Genomic DNA, 23,700 nt, shown 5'->3' on the forward strand with positions numbered 1-23,700 from the left:
GCGCAGGGGGCGGAACCACGCATGCGCGGCGCTCCCGGGCAGGGAAAGTCCTCGACTTACGACCGGTTGGGTAGTCCTCGACTTACGACCGGTTTAGTCCTCGACTTACGACCGGTTTAGTCCTCGACTTACGACCGGTTTAGTCCTCGACTTACGACCGGTTGGGGGTCGCGGCATTAAAAAGGTTGAGAACCACTGCCTTATACCATTTCAGACAGGTGGCTGTCCAGTCTCTTCTTGAAAAACCTCAAGTGATGAAGCACCTACACTGTCTGAAGGCCAGCTGTTCCACTGGTTAATTGTCCTCACTGTCAGGAAGTGTCTCCTTAATTCCAGGTTGCTTTTCTCCTTGATTAGTTTCCATCCATTGTTTCTTGTCTTGCCTTCTGGTGCTTTGGAAAATAAGTTGACCCCCTCCTCTTTGTGGCAGCCCCTCAAATACTGGAATACTGCTATCATGCCCTAGTCCTTCTTTTCTCTAGACTTGGCCATTCCCAAATCCTGCAACCATTCTTCATATGCTTTAGTCTCCAGGCTTTTAATCATCTTAGTTGCTCTTCTTTGCACTTTTTCCAAAGTCTCAACATCTTTTTTGTAATGTAGTGACCAAAACTGGATGCAGTATTCCAGATGTGGCCTTAGTAAGGCTTTATAAAGCGGTACTAATACTTCACGTGATTTTGATTCTATGCCTCTGTTTATCCAACCAAGGATTGTATTAGCTTTTTTGGCTGGGACTGTCACAGAGAAGGAGGGGTTAGAAGCAGAAGAAGAGGACAGGACAAGAAATAGCAAGGGGAAGATCATTAAAGAAAGATCCAACCTAGAACTAAGGAGAAATTTCCTGACCGAGAGAACAATTAAATAATGGAGCGGCTTGCCTCTAAAAATTGTGGGATCCATCTGTTCCTTTCTGGAATAGAATTATTCTTTTAGAATACTTTGGGAAAAAAAGTGTTCCCTTTGTTGGGGAATTATGACATAGGACCAGAACAGAACAGACTAATAGATTTGGAAGGCTTAAATTAAATAAGAAGTTAAGTTTAGGAATTTAGGAATTTTTTTAATGCAGTTTTTAACATCTTCTTTGTTTTTTTTGTCTGTTTTTGTAAACAAAAATTCTTTTTTTTTAAATATATATTTATTTTTTAACAAGCATATGTCACTCAATAATTGGTAAACAGAGAATGTTGTCTGGGTTACATTTGTAAAAACACTCCTTAACAATTGATTTCTATAATCTGTATTCCATATATTAATTTTAATTGATTTCCTCTTTCCCCCAAACATCCTTTTTTGCAAACATTAATACAATTCTTATTGTTTTAATAAATGACAATTAAGTATATAATTTTTCCAATATTCCTAAAAAATAATCATCATATTAGTATAATATTTCTTTTCTTTTCAGTCATTTGCGTTGCCTTATCATCAATCCTGTTACGACCCTTATTTTAGTTTGTTTCTCCCACCAAATTTTAATTATTTTTACTCGTAAAGGTTTTCTCAACAATTAGTTACATTTACATTGAGAGATTTAATTCTGTTTTTCCCATATAAGCCATCTCACATTTTTACATTTCTTAAGGAATAGATAAGAGAGTAAAAAGAGAGAAGAAAAAAAAAAGAAAAGAGAGAAGAAAAAATAAAAAATAAAAAAAGAAGGAAGAAAAGCAAGAGCAACGAAACATAAGAAAAAAACATACTACTTAGAATATATATCCCTCCTAGGTTAATATGTATTTATTTCCTCAGATTTCTTATTCTTTTTAACCATAGTTAAGAATATGTTTAATCTTTAGACATTCCATTCAATAGATCTAGTCATCTAATCCCTTAACTCTGATTCAAAACATTTTTTATATACTTTTCTTAAATTCAGTCACATTTAAGTATCTAAAACATTTCATCCCTCTGAAAATGGTACTGTATATTCCAAAATTCTTTTTTTAGAGTTTTGTATTTTAACTTTTTGAAAAGAAAAAAAAAGTTAAAAAAAAAAGTAAAGAGGAAGGGGATATTGGCTATTCCTGGCAGACTGTCTGCATTGTGAATTTCCAGTCTGGAAGCTGGGAAGCTTTTTAACAGGATGTGATGTGCTCAGGATGAAGTTTGGGCGATAGCTGTCAGTGTTAGGGGTAGGCATAATTTTGTGCACACTAAATTTCTCTGGGGTGTTCCTGAAAGTGGAAATGCCTCATGATATCAAAACAAGCCATAAAGCCCAGCTTCTTTATCTCACTGGAAGTTTTTAAGAAGAAACTGGACAACCATTTGTCCAAAATGGTATAGGGTTTCCTGCCTGAGCCGGGGGTTGGACTAGATGACCTCCAAGGTCCCTTCCAACTTTATCATTATTATTATTATTATTATTATTATTAAATGCTAATTTGCATAGCTTGTCTGATGTTTCTGTTTGGGGGGAGGGGGGAAAGGAGACGTGAGGGATCTTTTGAACGTGGTAGAAGGGAAGTGACTACGGAAAAAGTGCGAACCCAGAAAAAATAACAACATATGAATTGGTTTGCCACATAAGAAAAGTTGACACAATTTCCTTTCTTCTTCAGTGCAAAACCAAGCCTTTTGAAATGGAGGGGGGGGAGGAGAGATGATTCTTTGGAAAAACAGTTGAAGTGCTAGGTTGCATGGCAAAACAAAGAATAAAAGGAGTTAAGCGTGACTGGATATGTTTTCTCTCTGTAGGAAGGCACTGTTTTCCTTTTCTGAACCAGCCTGATGAAAAAACGGGTGAGGGGAAACTGAGGCTGGGATAGGACATAGAACAATAAAGTTGGAAGGGACCTTGGAGGTCTTCTAGTCCAACCCCCTGCTTCAGCATGAGACCCTATACCAGGGGTCTTCAAACTTGGCTCTTTTATGACTTGTGGACTTCAACTCCCAGAATTCCTCAGCCAGCATGGGGGAACTAAGGCCCCTTCATGACTTGTGGACTTCAACTCCCAGAATTCCTCAGCCAGTATGGAGGAACTAAGGTCCCTTCATGACTTGTGGACTACAATTCCCAGAATTCCTCAGCCAGCATGGAGGAACTTAGGTCCCTTCATGACGTGTGGACTTCAACTCCCAGAATTCCTCAGCCAGCATGGGGGAACTAAGGCCCCTTCATGACTTGTGGACTTCAACTCCCAGAATTCCTCAGCCAGCGTGCCTGGCTGAGGAATTCTGGGAGTTGAAGTCCACAAGTCATAAAAGGGCCAAGTTTGAAGACCCCTGTAGTAAATTGTCTGTGTTTCGTTTTTTTTTTCCCCTAATGTAGAAGAGGACAATTTTCTTTCCATTTTTGCTGACTCCTGCACACTTCTGTCTTTCATCCATGAGGGTTAATGAAGCCAGTTTTAGCCATCTGGTGCTACTACCTTCCTAGCTCGGTTTTATATAGCCCACAGAGATGTGCAATTCAGTTTTCACTCTCTTTTCCTCTTCTGCTTTTTCATTTTTGAAAAGGCTATTTTTGTTAGAGTTGTTAGTGGGCTGCTAAAACCGGTTGCTCTTTCATGAGCACCTGGAGGAAAAAAAAATCAAAGAGGCCACGAGTGACTATATTAAGAAGCGGGCTTCCTGGTTGTGTAAGGGGGAAAGTCTTTTTGGAGCGATTTCGTTTCTCCTTTTCTTTTCTTTGTTTCCTCTTTCCTTAGCTTTTAAAATCGCGTGTCTAAATGCCACCGATATAACAAAACAATCACTGTGTTATAGGAAAAACAAAACAAGCCCTGCTCACCATATATCCAAACCATAGTCGCCTCCCGTCTAGACTGCTGCAACGGGCTTTACGCGGGGCTGCCCTTGAAAACTATCCAGAAGCTTCAGTTGGTTCAGAATGCAGCAGACTGCGTGGCTTTGTGCAAGTGTGGATTTGCCCACGTGTGACCTTTCCCAAGCTGCATTGGTTTCTGATTTACCTCTGGGTCCAATTCGAGGTTCTGGGTGTCACCTTCAAAGCCGAATGTCTATGGAGATCCTCGGTTGTCCCAAAGGTGCTTTTTTAAGGAGGCAACTGGACTTTCTTGTTTTGCTTTGAAGACGTTTTACTTCTCATCCAAGAAGCTTCTTCATATTTGACCAGATGGTGGGGAAGTCCACAAAAGGGCCACGTTTGAAGACCCTTGCTCTAAAAGAATGCAAATAATCACCTGTCTGCAAGGAGTATAAATCTTTCCCTTCCCCACCATCCAGTCAGAGCTGAAGAAGCTTCTGGGATGAGAAGCGAAACGTCTTCAAAAAAACCCAAAAAAGTCCAGTTGCCTCCTGAAAAAGCACCTTTGGGACAACTATGACCTGAATGATTGAGAATCTCCATAGACATTGAGCTATGCACTTTGGGATGAACGCCCTTTGAATGGTGCAGGGAGTATGAACGGATTTCCAGAAAACATTGCACACTAAAGGAACCTTTTGCACTTCAGTTTGAGACGCAGACAACACAGACTCATCCCCAACAGCCTGTGTTCCTGTCTTCAACAGGGAAGGGGCCCAGGACAGAAAAAATCCTGCAGCCTAGAAGGCTCCACACCCATTTGCACCACTCAGGTGACCCTGAGGACACAGATAAACCTCCAAGTGGCCTCAACAACTCTCTAAAAGAAGGCAAATGACCAGCTGTCTGCAAGGAGTATAAATCCTTCCCTTCCCAACCATCCACTCAGAGCTGAAGAAGCTTCTTGGATGAGAAGTGAAAAGTCTTCAAAGAAAAACCAAGAAAGTCCAGTTGCCTCCTTGAAAAAGCACCTTTGGGACAGCCATGACCTGGATGGCTGAGAATCTCCATAGACATTTAGCAAGGCACTTTTGCATGAACATCCTTCGAATGGTGTGGGAGTGTAAACTGATTTCCAAAAAACATTGCAGACTACAAGAACAGGGCAGAAAGCATCCTGCAGCCAGAAAGCTCCACACACATTTGCACTACTCAGGTGACCCTGAGGACACAGGTAATAAACCTCCAGGTGGCATCAACAACTCTCTAAAAAAATGCAAATGACCAGCTGTCTGCAAGGAGCATAAATCCTTCCATTTCCCACCATCCAGTCAGAGCTGAAGAAGCTTTTGGATGAGAAACGAAATGTCTTCAAAGAAAAACAAGAAAGTCCAGTTGCCTCATGAAATAGCACCTTTGGGACACCTTTAAAACCCTTACCTGGCTTTGGGATGAGGTGATTTGAAGGACCGTCTTTCCACCATCACATCTATCAGACCCAACAGAGTAGGGAGGTAGGGAATGTTAGGGTCCCTTCTCTTACTGACTGGATGAAGAAGGCTCTTTCCTGTGGTGGGTCCCTCCGTGTGTAACATCATCTCCGTGGAAATAAGATTGCCCCCCCCCCGAGTTTGACACTCTTTCAAAAGGTCCTGAAGATATGGAGCCCATCAATATTGGTTTGGGGGTCCCTTTAAGGTCTGGAAGATACATTAGAAACGGGTAGGCAACATTGGCTCTTTTATGACTCATGGACTTCAACTCCCAGAATTCCTGAGCCAGCATAGAGGAACTATGGCCCCTTCATGACTTATGGACTTCAACTCCCAAAATTCCTGAGCCAGCCCATGGCTCAGCTTGGAAACCTCTGCCTTTCCCCTCAGCATGGCTGCCTCAGGAATTCTGGGAGTTGAAGTCCACGAGTCATAAAAGAGCCAAGATTGCCTACCCCTGCATTAGAATATGTATGATCATCATCAGCTATTCTCACAGCTGCATTCTGAACAAAGTCTTGGAGTCGTTAGTAGGTTTGAAGTGCTTGGATTGGGCCAAAACAAGCAGGATTATCCACCATTTTAAGAAAACACCAGACCACAGCAGTTTTATATGCTTTAAAGTCTGGCTCTGATAAGGTAAGAATATCGACTAAAAGAGATTTAAGTTACCTAACAGCTCCATCTGCTGTCTCTTTTTCTTTTTTTTTTCTTCTAGTCCAGTCTTCCGTGTCCAGTATGTTTTGTTTATCTCTGGAAAGCTTTTATATGCCACCAACTTCACAGCTAGGTTCATTGGAAACTTCTACATTGCACTAATTTCTAGATGCTTTTAAATAACATTTATGCAGAGAGAGCACTATTGCTGTCTTTGGTCCATAGGTTTTTTTTTTCCTTTTGGGCTGCAGTCAAAGAAGGAAGAATGCAGTTCTAGGCTGCATCAACAGAGGGATAGAATCAAGGTCACGCGAAATGTTAATGCCAGCTTATAAGGCCTTGGTAAGGCCACACTTGGAATACTACATCCAGTTTTGGTCACCGCGATACAAAAAGGTGTCACAACTCTAGTAAGAGTGCAGAGAAGAACAATAAAGATGATTAGGGGAGTGGGGGTTAAAACATAAAGAACGGTTGCAAGAACTAGATATGTCTAATGAAGAGAAGGAGTAGGGGTAATATGATGGCAGTCTTCCAGTGTTTGAGGCTCTGTCACAGAAAAGAGTGGGTCAATCTATTCTCAAAGCACTTGGGGGCAGGACAAGAAGTAATGGATGAAAGCTTATCAAAGAGAGATCTGATCTAGAATTAGGGAGAAATGTATTGTCATTGGGAACAATTAATCAGTGGAATGGCTTGCCTCCAGAAGTTGTGGATGCTCCATCACTGGAGGCTTTCAAGAAGAGACTGGACAGCCACTTGTCTTAAATGGTCTAGGGCAGGGGTAGGCAACCTTGTCTCTTTTATGGCTCGTGGACTTCAACTCCCAGAATTCCGGAGCCAGCCATGCTGAGGGGAAAGGGAGAGGTTTCCAAGCTGAGTCATGCTGGCTCAGGAATTCTGGGAGTTGAAGTCCACGAGTCATAAAAGCGCCAAGGTTGCCTACCCCTGGTATAGGGTCTCCTGCTTGAGCAGCAGGCTGAACTAGAAGACCTCCAAGGTCCCTTCCAACTCTGATATTCTGTTAATCTAGCTGCCAGCTTTCTGTGAACTCATCCTTCCTCAATGTCCTTGGACACTTCTGCCAATCAGCCAGGGGGACCTCTATCTTGATGTCTAGTTTTTTTTTTTTCAGAAATCCCTCTGGATGAATCAAGCCTCTCAGATGGCCCAATCTTGTTTTTTTCTTGCTGAAAACACTTTTGTGAACAAGGCTCTCATCATCTTTTAGTCTGTAGGTTTCTTGTCATTGAGAACAATTAATTTGTAGAACGGCTTTCCTCCAGATGTGGATGCTCCATCACTGGAGGTTTTCAAGAAGAGACTGAACAGCCAATTGTCTGGAATGGTATAGGGCAGGGGTAGGCAACCTTGGCTCTTTTATGACTTGTGGACTTCAACTCCCAGAATACCTGAGCCAGCATGGGGGAAACTTTGGCCCCTTCATGACTTGTGGACTTCAACTCCCAGAATTCCTGAGCCAGCCAGGCTGAGGGGAAAGGGAGAGTTTCCAAGCTGAGCCATGCTGGCTCAGGTATTCTGGGAGTTGAAGTCCACGAGTCATAAAAGAGCCAAGGTTGCCTACCCCTGGTATAGGGTCTCCTGCTTGAGCAGTGGGCTGGACTAGAAGACCTCCAAGGTCTCTTCCAATCCTGTTGTTTTGTATTCTGTAAGGGGTTTTTTTCCCATGTTGTTTCAGATCGATCACTTTGGTTTTGCTGAAAATCGCACTTTCAAGCAGCGTTACCTCCTAGCAGATCAGCACTGGAAGAAAGACGTTGGATCCATCCTCTTCTACACTGGCAATGAAGGGGACATCTCCTGGTTTGCAAATAACACGGTGCAAAATATCTCATATCCCATTAAAATATTTTTACAGTATAAAGGTTGAAAGATCAAAGGTTATTTTTTACTGAATTATTATTATTATTTAAAAAAAATCAAAATCTTTGCTACATTCCAGGGTTTCATGTGGAATGTGGCTGAAGAATTAGATGCGATCCTGGTTTTTGCTGAACACCGATATTATGGGGAGTCTTTGCCTTTTGGAAATAAGTCATACACTGTAAGTATACACTCCTAATTCTAAGTGGTCACAGGCTAAGATCATATTTTGAACTCAGCTATAATGTGGTTTCATTTTGGCTTACTAAGGTGGGTTCTTACATTTTATCGTTTTATCATTGGGTGTGATCTAGGCCATCTTGGTTAATTGGTTGTGTGGTTATAAAACTCTGGCTTAGTGTTTACCTGTGGGACGTAGTGTTTACGTGTGAGAACTCAATGATTGTTGCTAGTTTTGGGGCAAGATCCGTTTAATTTGTACATATTTTAATCTTTTATCTCTCCTTGATTAATTTCCATTCTTTGCTTCTTGTCCTGCCTTCAGGCGCTTTGGAGAATAGCTTGACTCCCTCTTCTTTGGGGCAGTCCCTGAGATATTGGGAGGCTGCTATCATGTCACCCCTAGTCCTTCTCTTCATTAAACTAGACATACTCAATTCCAGCAAGCCTTCTTTATATGTTTTAGCCTTCAGTCCCCTAATCATCTTTGTTGCTCTTCTCTGCACTCTTTCTAGAGTCTCTAGAAATATTCTAATGGTCCTATACAAAAGTTTTGTGGTCTCATTTCAGGATGCCAAGCATCTGAACTACTTGACTTCAGAGCAAGCTCTGGCTGATTTTGCAATACTTATCCAGCACTTGAAAAATACGATTCCTGGAGCGCAGAATACTCCAGTGATAGCCATAGGGGGATCCTATGGAGGAATGCTCGCTGCCTGGTTCCGAATGAAGTATCCCCACATAGTAATTGGGTGAGTCTCTAAACCAACATGGCACTATTTCCTGTGGAACTACAGAACTATTTCCTGTATCTAGCTTCATATTTCTCCACGAGTGATTTTTGATTACTACATTAGATTTAGAGTTTAGCAGTCACAGTGCTAGAAAGCAGGAGTCCATGAATTCAAGGTCTGCCTTGGCCATGAAAGTCAGCTGGGTGACTTTGGGCCAATCATCAGGAGACTATGAGTTCCAGTCCTGCCTTAGGCATGAAAGATGACTGAGTGACTTTGGGCCAATCACCAGGAGACTATGAGTTCTAGTCCTGCTTTAGGCATGAAAGCTGGCTGGGTGAACTTGGGCCAATCCCTTTCTCTCAGTCCATCCCACCTCACAGGGTTGTTGTTGTTGAGGAAAGTGTGTTGGACAGAGTTGTTTCATTGCGAGATGGACAGCAAATAAATTTAATAAATAAATTAGTATTTGCCGCCTTGAGTTGTTTGTAAAAATAGTAAAGGTGGGGCACAAATAAAATAAATTTTGGAGAAGGCCACATTGGAAGAGATTGGTCCACCAAGGGGTTGGAACAGTTTTCTAGTTGGAAGTTCTCCTTTGAGTCCAGCATAATCCAGTATATGAGTGTTAGTGGTGGGATTCAAATACCTGAACAACCGGTTCTCTGAGTGGAAGCAGGCCTCAGAGTCCAAGGCCTAGAACGGACTTCCAGAAGTGGCATCCATGCACTTCCGGCAGGCCACTCTAGGCCTGGGAGGCCTCCTGCAGCCAGTTCTCCGAACTCAAAAATTTTTAGCTACCAGTTCTACCAAACCAGTGTGAACTGCCTGAATCCCACCCACTGGTTGGTGTGTTTAAAAGCGAGATGGGTGGCATATAAGTTTAATAAATGCAGGTAGTCCTCAACTTACAACAGTGCATTTAGTGACAGTCCAAAGTTACAATGGCACTGAAGAAAGTGACTTATGACGGTTTTTCCCACTTACGACCGCTGCAGCATCCCCATGGTCATGGGATCAAAATTCAGACACTTGGCAACTGACTCATATTTATGACAGTTGCAGTGTCCCGGGATCATGTGATCCCCTTTTCCGACCTTCTGAACAAGCATAGTCAATGGGGAAGCCAGATTCAGTTAATAGCCGTGTTACTAACTTAACAACTGCAGTGATTCACTTAACAGCTGTGGCAAGACGGGTCGTAAAATGGGGCCAAATTCACTTAATGAATGTCTTGCTTAGCGACAGGAACTTTGGGCTCAATTGTGGTCCTAAGTCGAGGACTACCTGCAAAGAAACAAATAAAAAGAATTTACCTCAACTGAGGGCTTTATTCTCTAACACAAACTAGCTTAAACAGAAGGCGAGAAGGATATAAAAATTAAAATTGAAATAGGAATGAAAATCAGGAGAGAGAAAAAGCAGTTGAAATAATCTGCTGAACTTGTCTACTTGTCTAGGAGGGAAACAACTTGCTTTTTTTTTAACACTGAGTGTTAAGCCATCACCAAGAGAGGAATTTGTATCACAGAATCTTGTTTAGCTTTTCCCCTTCAGACGTGGCAGAATTCAGACATTAGTGATGACACTCAAATTGCAATGCTAATCGTGTGTGTCTAAGACAGGGGTCTTCAAACTTGGCCCTTTTATGACTTGTGGACTTCAACTCCCAGAATTCCTCAGCCAGACACGCTGGCTGAGGAATTCTGGGAGTTGAAGTCCACAAGTCATAAAAGGGCCAAGTTTGAAGACCCTGGTCTAAGACAACTGGCTGAGGAACAATTCAACACTGCATTAATCATTTCATTCAGTTACTTTTATTATTAGTGACCAGGTTTTCATCAGAATTATTGTAACTCTTGTATTTCTGGCCTGACTTTCTTTTATTATTATTGGCCACCTGTTCAGTTGAAATTAATTTAACTTTTGTAATTGTTGAGTTGTCCTGTGGCAAATTGTCCCACGGCCGTGGTGAGTTGTTTCATCCTAAATCAGGGTTACTTTTTTGGGGGGGAAATAGCCCATGAGAAAAGATTAGCTCATCTCATAGCTGGAATCAGATTGCTTGGCCGGTCCAAAACATGATCATCAGTCTGTTGGTTGCCATGGATGCTGGTTTACACCATTTTTTCTCAACCCTGACAATTTTAAAGATGTGTGGACTTCACCTCCCAGAATTCCACAACCAGTTCTCAAGCTTGAGGAACGGTGCTCTAGATTTCTTTTATTGTGTACTTTGTCTCTTTGCTTGCAGAGCTTTGGCTGCGTCGGCCCCCATTTGGCAGTTTGACAGCTTGGTTCCTTGTGGTTCCTTTTATAAGATAGTGACTGAAGATTTCAGAAAAAGTGGGCTTGGCTGTTCAGAAACCATACGAAATTCCTGGGCAGCCATTAAGCGTATTGCTGGCACAGGTAAGACGCTAACAAAGAATATTTACTGTATGGAGATTCTCAGCCAACACAACATACGTTCACACTTCAAACCCAAGAATATACTAAGGCAGAAGCTTGTCCACCCCAAGGCCACACTTGGAATACTGCATCCAGTTTTGGTCACCACAATGTAAAAAAGATGTTGAGACTCTGGAAAGAGTACAGAGAAGAGCAACAAAGATGATTAGGGGACTGGAGGCTAAAACATTTAAGGAACGGTTGCTGGAATTGGGTATGTCTAGTTTAATGAAGAGAAGGACGAGGGGGGACATGATAGCAGTGTTCCAATATCTCAGAGCCTGCCACAAAGAAGAGGGAGTCAAGCTATTCTCCAAAACGCCTGAAGGCAGGACAAGAAGCAACGGATGGACACTAATCAAGGAGAGAAGCAACCTAGAACTAAGGAGAAACTTCCTGACAGTGAGAACAATTAACCAGTGGAACAACCTGCCTCCAGAAGCGGTGAATGCTCCAACACTGGAAGTTTTTAAGAAGAGACTGGACAGCCATTTGTCCGAAATGGTATAGGGTTTCCTGCCTGAGCAGGGGGTTGGGCTAGATGACCTCCAAGATCCTTTCCAACTTTATTATTATTGTTGTTGTTGTTGTTGTTGTTGTTGTTGTTGTTGTTATAAAACACCCAGACACAAACTGAGCAACGTGGTATATGCACTACAATGCAGTGAGCCTTGTGCAGATCTGTACATTGGGGAAACAAAACAACCACTTCATAAACCCATGGCACAACATAGGAGAACAAACCCATCAGGACAAGATTCAGCAGTCCATCTGCATTTAAAAGATAAAGGCCACTCTTTTGAAGACAGCAAAGTCCACATTTTGAACAGGGAGGACCGCTGGTTTGAAAAAGGTGTCAAAGAGGCCATCTATGTCGAAATTGAACAGCCCTCCCTTAACAGAGGGGGAGGGATACGACACCATCTATCTCCAGTCTACAACACACAGCCCTTTCCGCAAGAAGACCCCACACCCATTTGCACCACTAAGGTGACCCTCCAGGTGGCCTCAAGGACTCTGTAAAACAGGGGTGTCAAACTGCCGGCCCGCGGGCTGGATGCGTCACGCGGAAGCCGCGCCCACCCCATTGCCGGCAATGGCAAAACAGTCCCGATACGTCGCACGAAAACAGTCCTGATACGTCGCGCGACGTCAAGTGACATCGCGAGTTTGACATGTCTGCTCTAAAAGAAGGCAAATGACCAGCTGTCTGCAAGGAGTGTAAATCCTTCCATTCCCCACCCTCCAGTCAGAGCTGAAGAAGCTTCTTGGATGAGAAGCGAAACGTCTTCAAAGAAAAACAACAAAGTCCAGTTGCCTCCTGAAAAAACGTCTTTGAGCTAAAAAAGAATAATTGCTAAGCTGGGGAATTCTGGATGTTGAAATCCATCCATCCTCAAATGGCCAAGATTGAGAAACTCGGATGTGTATATATTGAACTGTAATTTCTTGATTTTTTCTTTGTCTTTAGAGAAAGGCTTGCAGTGGCTTTCCCACACATTTCATTTGTGCAGTCCCTTGAAAACCACAACAGATGTCATCAACTTCAAAGAATTGCTGAGAGAGGCATGGATATATTTGGCTATGGTAGACTATCCATATGGAGCAGCCTTCTTACAGCCTCTTCCTGCCTGGCCTGTTAAGGTAAGTAAACCTAAAGTGTCTCTTTTGTTTTCTATGACCCAACCCTGCAGTTGGCTTTTTCCAGAAAATGCCAAAATTAAAGTCCTGAGGAAAAAAGGAGAGCAGATTGCATCATGGATAAAAATTATCCATATATGGTGGATTCGGAGTTCAGAGGTTATGTCTCCTGTCAACTTCCAGTTCGAACATCCAAATAAAAGTCCAGGATTGCTTTCATTTCTGAAAAGTTTACTGGTTTATTGAATATATGGCATGGTATAGGTCAGGGGTAGGCAACCTTGGCTCTTTTATGACTCGTGGACTTGAACTCCCAGAATTCTTGAGCCAGCCATGCTGGCTCAGGAATTCTGGGAGTTGAAGTCCACAAGTCATGAAGGGGCCATAGTTCCCCCATGCTGGCTGAGGAATTCTGGGAGTTGAAGTCCACGAGTCATAAAAGAACCAAGGTTGCCTACCCCTGGTATAGGTGAAGGAAAACTAACTCTAAAATCCCAAGGCATCTTACCATAGCACGGGTAGGCAACATTGGCTCTTACCAAGGCCTTGTAAAGTGGTATTAATACTTCTACAAGAAAACAAGCAAGCTCAGAGAGCACTAAGGACCCCTCAATATGTTGACCCCTCTCTTCTCTGTGACAGCCCCTCAAATGTTGGAAGACTGTTACTATGTCACACTAGCTCTTCTCTTCATTAGACCAGACATGGTCTAATGGTTCCTTCAATCATTTCTCAAGCTTTTAGCCATTTTAAGATGAGTGGATTTCAACTCCCAGAATTCCCCAGCCCAGCTGGCTTGCTGGCTGAGGAATTCTGGGAGTTGAAGTCCCCCCACCTTAAAAATGGAAAAACGTTGCCGTAGTAGACTCTCATATTTTGTTATGGTAAGCAACACTGAATGCTGGCTTGTTAAAGATTTGTCAATTATAATTTGAGCTTTATGGGTGTCCTTGGTGCTTACAGCCTTTTTATAAAGAGGTTTGTTTGTTTATTTATCTGTTTAATCTATTTATTTATTTACGAAGTGGTGGTGGCGGCACGGCTTCCCTTGAAGTATTTTTCACAAAAAAATATTCCAGTCCATTGGGGTCTAAAATCAAGAAGAGGTTTCTTCCTGTTTGTCAAATCCTGTTTTAAACTTAATGTATGCAGCTTCCTTGGGTGGTGTAAACTTGTTCCAGCCACCTCCCTTTTCTTTCTTTAGAAACCGGAGAGTTTTTCAGCGACCAAACTAAATGTGATTATTCTGAGACTGAGCCGCAGAGCTATTGAGAAACTAGAAGGGTGGATTCATTCGGTTGGCTGAATACATCGGTTTAATCCTCTTCGGTCATGGGGTGGGGGTGGGATGGGGGGGGGAAGAGTCCCCTAGGGAAAATGGGAGGCTCTCTAGTCTCTAGTTCCCACCCTCTCCCCACGGTTCTCCGTGAAAGTTGCAGCCTCTTACAGCAACTCTTTTTAAACTTCTTACGGCCCATCTGCAGGAGCAGAAAAGCTTTGGGAAATCCTGGATCTTCCAGCTGAGAAGGGACTCAGGAAAAGCTAGAAGTCATCTTATTAAGTGATTAACCTTTCCCCCACCCTCCCCTCACTAGCCCTCTTGCGGAAATTTGACTTTTGAAATGTCGTTCAGTTCGAATTTAATCAAACTTGAAAGGGGATTAAAGCGATTTCGGGTTCTGTTTACCCTCCCCTCGCTGGGAGACCGATCCAACTGGGTTACCCGCAGAATGGGAACACAGGCAGTCCTCGACTTCGCGACCACAGTTGAGCCCAACGTTTCTGTTGCTAAAGGAGACATTTGTTTAAGTGAGTTCTTGCCCCGTTTGATGACCGTCCTTGCCACCATCGTTAAATGAATCGCTGCAGTTGTTCGGCTAGTAACATCGTCGTTATGTGAATCTGGCTTTGACTTTGCTTGTCGGAAGGTCACAAAAGGGGATCACGTGACCCTCAGGGACGCTGCAACCGTCATAAATATGAGCCAGTTGCCAAGTTGATCACGTGGCATGGAGATGCTGCAATTGGTCGCAAGTATGAAACATGATCGTATGTCACTTTTTTAGGTGCCGTTGTAACTTCAAATCGTCACTAAACAATTGGCTGTAAGCTGAGGACTACCTGTAGTATTTTATGCAAAGGCTGCTCGCTTGATTAACTTGGTTGGTAGTTGGTTGATTGATTATGTGCCATTAAGTTCGTGTCAACTCTTAGTGACCAGTTACGGTAGATAATTTTCTGCAGGATGATCTTCCTAAATCTGATGTCCCAAGTCTTCCAACGGTTTCCCCATTGCCGCTGTAACTGGGAGTTGGATCGTCCCCTTGATTGATTGATTGATAAATAATTATTGATTATTTAGGAGGCCCACGCTGTCCAGAAACATTGGGAACTAAAATCCCAGCCAACTTCCCATCTGGAAGCTACAAAGTTAGAGAAGACATTGGTTAAATGAGTTTTGCGATGTGTCTTGCCCCGGTTGTGAACGGGATCACTGCAGTTGTGAAGTTAGTAGCACGGTTGTTAAATGAATTTGGCTTCCCCCACTGACTTTGCTTGTCGGAAGATCGCAAAAGGAGATCACATGACCCCAGGACACTGCAACTGTCATAAATCCATGCCAGTTGCCGAGCATCTGAATTCTGATCACATGACCACAGGGTTGCCTTAATGCTCGTAAGTGTGAAAAATGGTTATAAATCACTTTTTTCAGGGCTGTTGTAACTTCAAACGATCACTAAATGAAGTTGAGGACCCCATGTGCTGTGTCCTGCCTCTGGTCACCATGATACAACAAAAAAGGCGTTGAGACCTTGGAAAAGTGTGCGGAGAAGAGCAACAAAGATAATGTCTAGTTTAATGAAGAGAAGGACGAGGGGGGACATGATAGCAGTGTTCCAATATCTCAGGGGCTGCCCCAAAGAAGAGGGAGTCAAGCTATTCTCCAAGGCGCCTGAAGGCAGGACGAGAAGCAACGGGTGGAAACTGATCAAGGAGAGAAGCAACTTAGAACTAAGGAGAAACTTCCTGACAGTTAGAACAATTAGCCAATGGAACAACCTGCCACCAGAAGCGGTGGATGCTCCAACACTGGAAGTTTTTAAGAAGAGGCTGGACAGCCATTTGTCTGAAATGGTGTAGGGTTCCTGCCTGAGCAGGGGGTTGGACTCGATGACCTCCAAAGTCCCTTCCAACATCATCATCATTATTATTATTATTATTATTATTATTATTATTATTATTATTATTATTATTATTATTATTATTATTATTATTATTATTATTATTATTATTATTATTATGGCCCTGAAGGCTAAATTGTACAACGAACAACTGAGGGAGCTAGCCTATCAAAGAGAAGGATTAGTGGGGATATAATTGTCTTCCAGGACTTGAGGGGCTGTCACAGAGAAAAAGGTATTAACATATTCTCCAAAGCACCTGAGGGCAGGACTAGAAGTAAGAGATGGAAACAACTAAGATGATCAAAGGCCTGGAGACTAAAACATGCAAAGAACAGCTGCGGGACTTGGGTTTGGCTAGTCTAGAGAAAAGAAGAAATAGGGGAGATATGATAGCAGTATTCCAATATTGAGGGGCTGCCAAAAAGAAGAGGGGGGTCACGTTATTCACCAAAGCACCAGAGGGCAGGACGAGAAACAACGGTTGGAAACTGATCAAAGAGAGAAGCAACTTGGAATTAAGAAGGAACTTCCTGACAGTGAGGACAATTAACCAGTGGAACAGCTTTGCCTTCAGAAATGGGCGCTCCATCGCTGGAAGTTTTTAAAAAGAGACTGGATAATCACCTGTCTGAGATGGTATGGGTCAGTGGTGGCGAACCTATGGCACGGGTGCCAGAGGCGGCACTCAGAGCCCTCTCTGTGGGCACGCACGCTGTCGCCCCACCCCCGCCACCCCCATGGCCCGTCCTCACCAGCAGTCCCCCCGGAGGAGAGTTGCCCCGGGTGCAGCCTGTGCGGAGTAGCGCAGCCAAGGACATGGCAGCCGGACAGCGGGGGCAAGACTCCACCCTCGTGCCCCATCGCGTACAGATGATGCTGCGGGGCGCGGACAGAGGGCATGGCCGCCATGACGCTGCTGGGCCGCCTGGGCGATCTGCTGTGGCGGGCCGTGGAGGTGGTGGGTGGCCTTGCGGGCAGGAGAGGTGGGGTGGGACAGGGACGAGGCGGTTTTTGGGCACTCGGTCTCTAAAAGGTTCGTCATCACTGGTATAGGTCTTCCTGCTTGAGCAGGGGGCTGGACTAGAAGACCTCCAAGGTCCCTTCCAGCTCTATTCTATTCTATTATCAAAGAGAATCCAGTCTTCAGCCCTCCTGAAAAAGCACCTTTGGGACAACCATGACTTGGATGACTGAGAATCTCCATAGACATTTAGCGATGCACTTTGGGATGAGCACCCTTCGAACGGTGCGGGAGTATGAATGGATTTCCAGAAAACATTGCAGACTGCAGGAACCATTTGCACTTCAGTTTGAGATGCAGACAACACAGACTCATCCCCAACAGCCTGTGTTCCTGTCTTCAACAGGGAAGGGACCCAGGGCAAAAAAAATCCTGCAGCCTAGAAGGCTCCACACCCATTTGCACCACTCAGGTGACCCTGAGGACGCAGTTAAACCTCCAAGTGGCCTCAACGATGACTCTCTAAAAGAAGGCAAATGACCAGCTGTCTGCAAGGAGTATAAATCCTTCTCTTCTCCACCATCCAGTCAGAGCTGAAGAAGCTTCTTGGATGAGGAGCAAAACGTCTTCAAAGAAAAACAAGAAAGTCCAGTTGCCTCCAGAAATGTACCTTTGGGATTATCAAAGAGAGAAGCAACCTACAACTAAGGAGAAATTTCCTGATAGTGAGAACAATGAATCGATGGAATAGCTTGCCTCTTAGAGTTGTGGGTCCTCCATCACTGGAGGTTTTTAAGAAGAGACTGGACAACCATTTGATTGGGAAGGTTCCCAAATGGCAATTCCCTGGAGGCTACAACTGTCCTAAGTACATGCCAGTTTCTAAGCACTTGAGTACTGATCATATGACTCTGGGGATTCATGTAAGGGCCAGTTGCAAGTCACTTTTTCCAGTGCTCTTGTAACTTTGAGCGACCGCTAAACGAATGGTTGTAAAACAAGGACTTCTTGTATATCTCTTGTGAGTCAACATTCAGTCCCTGACTTACAGCACTTCATTTAGTGACCGTTCGAAGTTACAACAGCACTGAAAAAAGCGACCCATGACTGTCTTTCACGCTTAACGACCGTTGCAACATCCCCGTGGTCACGTGATCAAAATTCAGAGGTTTGGCAACTGACTCAAATTTATGACCGTCGCATGTCTGGGCTCATGTGAACCCCTTTTGCGATCTGACAAAAAGCAAAAAGCCAGATTCACTGAACAACCCGTGTTCCTAATTTAACAACTGCAGCGATTCACTTAACAACTGTGGCAAGGAAGGTCGTAGAACGGGGCAAAACTCACTTAAACAAACGTCTCGCTTAGCAACAGAAATGTTGGGCTCAATTGTGGTCGTAAATTGACGACGACCTGTGCTTGGCAGATGTGTTAAGAATAAGCTTCTCTGTGCAGAATTCGATTGTATAACTTCTGCTATTTTGGGGACACTCAACTGTGGGAAGTCAACCCCACCCCCAGAGAAAGAAATATTTTTGGAAATATTTAAAAGGCAAAATATATTTCCCTATAGGACTTTAAAAGCAGAAACCAACCTTGCCCCCAAGTGTCTCTGTCCCAAACAGAAACCAAGTCTGCAGAATTGCAGATGTGATAATCTTGTCAGAAAGACTGGAATCAGGAAACTGGGATTAGGAAGAAAGATCCCTAGAATCAACACACCAAAAATTTAAGAGTCATCAGCCACAGCCCCATGGAAGCAGGATATGACCTTTGGAGCATAATAGGATTAACCCACCACCATCAGAATACCAGAAAGGCACACTCAGACTCAGGTCAAAATTCATGCCACAGGAACAACTCCAAACAAGAGGCTCAAGAAGGTATAAAAACCCACTCCCTACATATGCCTTCTCTTTTTTTTCTTCTAGAGCCATCTTTCTGTCTGGCTCTCCTCTTCAATAAACTGCAACCTTCTTTCTAAAGCAGTCGCCATGTTGTTTATTCCCGGCTTGGACTGAACCATGAGGAAGACTTTTCCTTCAACACAACCCTTTTCTATTGTTTTTTTTTTCTCCAGGTTACCTGCAAATATCTGAAAAATCCTAAACTGCCAGACAGATTGTTGCTCCAGAATATCTTCCAGGCTGTAAACATCTACTACAACTACACAGGAAAGACCTCCTGCCTGAACTTAACTCAGACCGCTACTAAAAGTCTGGGCCTTCGGGGCTGGTCTTACCAGGTGGGTGTGTACCCCGTAATCACCATGGCGATTTGGGGGGGAGGGCGAATGGCAGTCATGATGTAAGGGCACCCCTTGTTTTTCTTTGAAGATGTTTTGCTTCTCATCCTCAGCTCTGACTAGATGGTGGAGAATGGAAGGATTTATGCTCCTTGCAGATCGCTGGTCATTTGCCTTCTTTTAGAGCAGGGTCTTCAAACTTGGCCCTTTTATGACTTGTGGACTACAAGTCATAAAAGGGCCAAGTTTGAAGACCCCTGCTCCACACCCATTTGCACCGCTCAGGTGATCCTGAAGACACAGATAAACCTCCAGGTGGCCTCAACGACTCTCTAAAAGAAGGCAAATGACCAGCTGTCTGCAAGGAACATAAATCCTTCCCTTCCCCACCATCCAGTCAGAGCTGAGGAAGCTTCTTGGATGAGAAGTCCAGTTGCTTCTTGACTGGAGGCAAGTCGTTCCACTGATTAATTGTTTTCACTGTCAATAAATTTCTCCTTAATTCCAGGTTGCTTCTCTCTTTGATCAGTTTCCAACCATTGTTTCTTGTCCTTCCCTCTGGTGCTTTGGTGAACAACCTGACCCCCTCTTCTTTGTGGCAGCCCCTCAAATACTGGAACACTGCTATCATGTCTCCCCTATTTCTTCTTTTCTTTAGACTAGCCAAACCCAAGTCCTGTAGCCGTTCTTTGTATGTTTTAGTCTCCAGGCCTTGGATCATCTTAGCTGCTCTTCTCTGCACTTTTCCCCAAACTTTCCACAATTAATCTCTACTGTTTTCCTCTTTTTCTCATCTCCAAGGCCTGCACGGAGATGGTGATGCCCATGTGTTCAGATGGTATCAATGATATGTTTGAGCCACAGAAATGGGACTTCCATGCTTACTCAGAAGATTGTTTCAAAGCCTGGGGGGTACGACCCCGCCCTTACTGGATTCCCACTATTTATGGTGGGAAAAACATAAGTGCTCATAGTAACATCATTTTCAGGTGAGTTTCGTTGTACATGGCAATAGCGCTTAGACTTATATATCGCTTCAGAGTGCTTTACAGTGCTCTCTAAGTAATTTTACAGAGTCAGCATAGTTGCCCCCAACAATCTGGGACCTCATTTTACCCACCTTGAAAGGATGGAACGCCGAGTCAACCTTGAGCCGGTCAGGATCGAACTCCTGGCAGTCAGTAGAGTCAGCCTGCAATACTGCATTCTAACCACTGCGCCACCACGCTTCTACTTAGTCTTATATACTGTACTGTCCCACAGTGCTTTACAATATTCCCTGGGCAGTTTACAATGCAGAAGCATTATTTGCATATTGCACCCAACAATAGAATAGAATAGAGCTGGAAGGGACCTTGGAGGTCTTCTAGTCCAGCTCCCTGCTGAAACAGGAGAACCTATACAGTCTCAGACAGGTGAATGTCTAGTCTCTTCTTAAAAATCTCTAGTGATGGAGCGCCCACGATTTCTGAAGGCAAGCCATTCCACTGGTTAATTGTCCTCACCGTCAGGAAGTTTCTCCTTAATTCCAGGTTGCTTCTCTCCTTGACCAGTTTCCAACCATTGTTTCTTGTCCTGCCCTCGGGTGCTCTGGAGAATAGTTTGATGCCCTCTTTGAGGCAGCCCCTCAAATACTGGATCTGGGTCCTCATTTTACCGACCCCGGAAGGATGGAAGGCTGAGTCAACCTTCAGCCCCATCAGGATCGAACTACTGGCTGTGGGCAGAGTTTGCCAGCAATACTGCTTTCTAACCACTGGGCCACCAGGCATGTTAGACACGGCGCATGGGGATGTGTTTTCCCACACCAGTGACCAAGCTCAAATTACTAGTAATAGTCCTCGACTTACAGCCATTCCTTTAGCGACTTTTCGAACTAGTGATGAAGCACCAGGCTAAAAACCAAGAGATTGTGAGTTCTAGTCCTGCCTTAGCTGTGAAAGCCAGACTTTGGGCCAGTCCTACTTCAGCTCACTTCACAGGCTGGATATTGTGGGGAAAATAGGAAGAGGGGAGAGTTAAAGAGCCAGTTTGGTCTAATGATGAAGGCGCCAGGCTAGAAACCAGGAGATTGTGAGTTCTAGTCCTGCCTTAGATGTGAAGGCCAGCTGGGTGACATTCGTCTAATTGCCAGGAGATGGTGAGTTCTAGTCTTGCCTTAGGCATGGAGGCTGGCTGGTTGACTTTAGGCCAATCACCAGGAGACTGTAAGTTCTAGTTCTGCCTTAGGCATGAAAGCCAACTGGTGACTTTAGGCCAGTCACTCTGTCCCAGCCTGGCCCACCTCATAGGATGGCTGTTGTGGGGGAAATAGGAGGAGGGAAGAGGATTAAGTATGTTCGCCCACTTGAGTAATGTATAAAAATAACCAAAGGTGGGATATAAGAAAAATAATCAGGTCCTGGGATGGCTGCCGAAGGAACTATCTTCGGATGCTTGAGTGTTGATGTCATAATTGATAAGAAAGATGCGCTCCGATCTGGGATGGTATTGTCGTGCTGTTATTGTTTCCCTACATTTCCCGTTAAAGCGTGCCGTTTACGCCTGTCTTCTCCATTCTCTGCCAGCAACGGAGGATTCGATCCCTGGTCCGGGGGTGGCGTGACAAAGAATATCACGGACACTCTAGTTGCAATCATCATCCCGGAAGGAGCTCACCATCTGGATCTGCGGGCCAACAACCCCTCGGATCCCATCTCCGTCCTGCAGGCTCGCCTCTTGGAAGTCCACTACATGAAGTTGTGGTTACAGAAACAAAAGAGGGTTAAAAAGTGCCCAAAGTAACTGGATTATAGTTGGGGTTTTTTGTTTTGTTTTTTTTGTAGCAAATACTTTCTTCTAGTTACCATCTCCTTTCTGGATTGTGGCTTCTTCATCTCGCTTCCTGGGCCTTCTCTACCTTCTCCCAATTTTTAATCCCAGTGTCTGTTTGAGAGAAGCTGGATCCTCCACGGCTCAGCTTCGCTTGGTGACATCCCATCCATGTATCTCATTATGGGAAGCCGAGAGTATTTCTTCCTGCTGTTCCTTGAGGTGTAGGACCAGTGGTAGGGATTCAAAGAGGTGAACCACCGATTCTCTGTGTGGATGCCGCTTCCGGAAGTCCATTCTGAGCCTGGACAACAAAAAATTAGTTACCGGTTCTGCCGAAGTGGTGCGAATCGGCTTGTTCTGGATCACGTAGGTTTGTATGTTAGAATGTTGGCATTTTTTGGGTTAAGTGCTGTCTCCTTAAGAGATGGCTTATGGGTAAGGTAGTTTTAGCTAGTCAGCTATATCATGTTAATAGGTCAGTGGGAGGATTTTCTAAAGGGCATTGCAGGACTTCTTGGACACGAGCCAGTTTGGAATGTTTTTGTCTAAGAGAAAGCATGGGATCATCGCATATCTCCGATGGCGCTAATCCACGTTATAGAAGTGGTATGGAGGAACCATTAATTTCTCACATTAATTAATGGAGGAACCATTAATTTCTCACTGTTCTGATCCAGAGTTAAGATGTTTTGTAAAACTGGGTCAGACAAACTCAATAAAGATGATTCCAAAACAGATATATATTTATTCAGAGAAATACTTGCATTTATCCTTATAGGTGAGAAATTAATGGTTCCTCCATACCACTTCTATAAGGTGGATTAGAGCCATCGGAGACATGCGATGACCCCATACTTTTCTTAGACAAAGACATTCCGAACTGGCTCGTGTCCAGGAAGTCCTGCAATGCCCTTTAGAAACTCCTCCCACTGACCTACTAACATGATATAGCTGACTAGCTAAAACTACCTTACCCATAAGCCATCCCTTAAGGAGACAGCACTTAACCCAACAAATGCCAACATTCTAACATACAAACCTACGTGATCCAGAACACGGCTGAATCCCACCACTTTGTAGGACCCACAACTGGGAAAGGAGAATGCTTCTATTCCTCAACCCCTTTTGCCTTTTACTTGCCCCCTACTTGCTTAGCTGTCTTCATACGGGGAGCTGGACTCCATATTGTCTTAATTTAAGGAACTCAAGGGAAAAAACGGGTGGTAGGGTAGCTGATAGCCTCCTGACTTTAAAGAAAAGAATAGACAAATTTGTGAAGGAACGTTTGTCCTCAAAATACTTGAGACAATAATTACGTTGTCCCTTGCCACTGGCTGGAAGGCATTCCACTTGTACGGATCCTGCTCTTGATCTGGGCTGTTTACCTTGAAATCCAGTCAACAGGAAGCACTATTAGAGCAGAAGACTTTTGTTTTTGTGTGTTGTTTGGTTACCAGGATGGTGCTAAACAAGATGGGCCTGTGGCCACTTGTGCTGAGCTACCATGCTAGTAGTTGCTCAGCTAGAAGATAGGGAGTGTGTAGATCAGGGGTCTTCAAACTTGGCAACTTTAAGACTTGTGGACTTTAACTCCCAGAATTCCTCAGCCAGCCCTCAGGGCTGGCTGAGGAATTCTGGGAGTTGAAGTCCACAAGTCTTAAAGTTGCCAAGCTTGAAGATCCCTGGTGTAGATCATCCCCTGCAAGTCACACGTTTTAGTTCTGACCAGCTTTAACACC

General features: G+C 44.0%; 1 protein-coding gene across 1 annotated transcript in view; it reads left to right on the forward strand.

Annotated features, from left to right (window-relative positions):
* PRCP (prolylcarboxypeptidase) overlaps positions 1–21,931 on the forward strand; it is a 48,985-nt gene extending 27,054 nt beyond the window's left edge. Inside the window, exons 2-9 of the mRNA XM_015827190.2 lie at positions 7,565–7,705; positions 7,829–7,930; positions 8,500–8,681; positions 10,918–11,075; positions 12,586–12,758; positions 18,983–19,147; positions 19,949–20,136; positions 21,715–21,931. Coding sequence (XP_015682676.1) covers positions 7,835–7,930; positions 8,500–8,681; positions 10,918–11,075; positions 12,586–12,758; positions 18,983–19,147; positions 19,949–20,136; positions 21,715–21,931 — 1,179 coding nt within the window. The 5' untranslated portion in view covers positions 7,565–7,705; positions 7,829–7,834. The remainder of the gene's footprint in view (positions 1–7,564; positions 7,706–7,828; positions 7,931–8,499; positions 8,682–10,917; positions 11,076–12,585; positions 12,759–18,982; positions 19,148–19,948; positions 20,137–21,714) is intronic.
* The last annotated feature ends 1,769 nt before the right edge of the window (positions 21,932–23,700 follow it).

Source organism: Protobothrops mucrosquamatus, unplaced genomic scaffold, assembly GCF_001527695.2.
Source record: "Protobothrops mucrosquamatus isolate PMUCROS unplaced genomic scaffold, P.Mucros_1.0 scaffold3552, whole genome shotgun sequence".
In the NCBI taxonomy this organism is placed as follows: Eukaryota; Metazoa; Chordata; class Lepidosauria; order Squamata; family Viperidae; genus Protobothrops; species Protobothrops mucrosquamatus.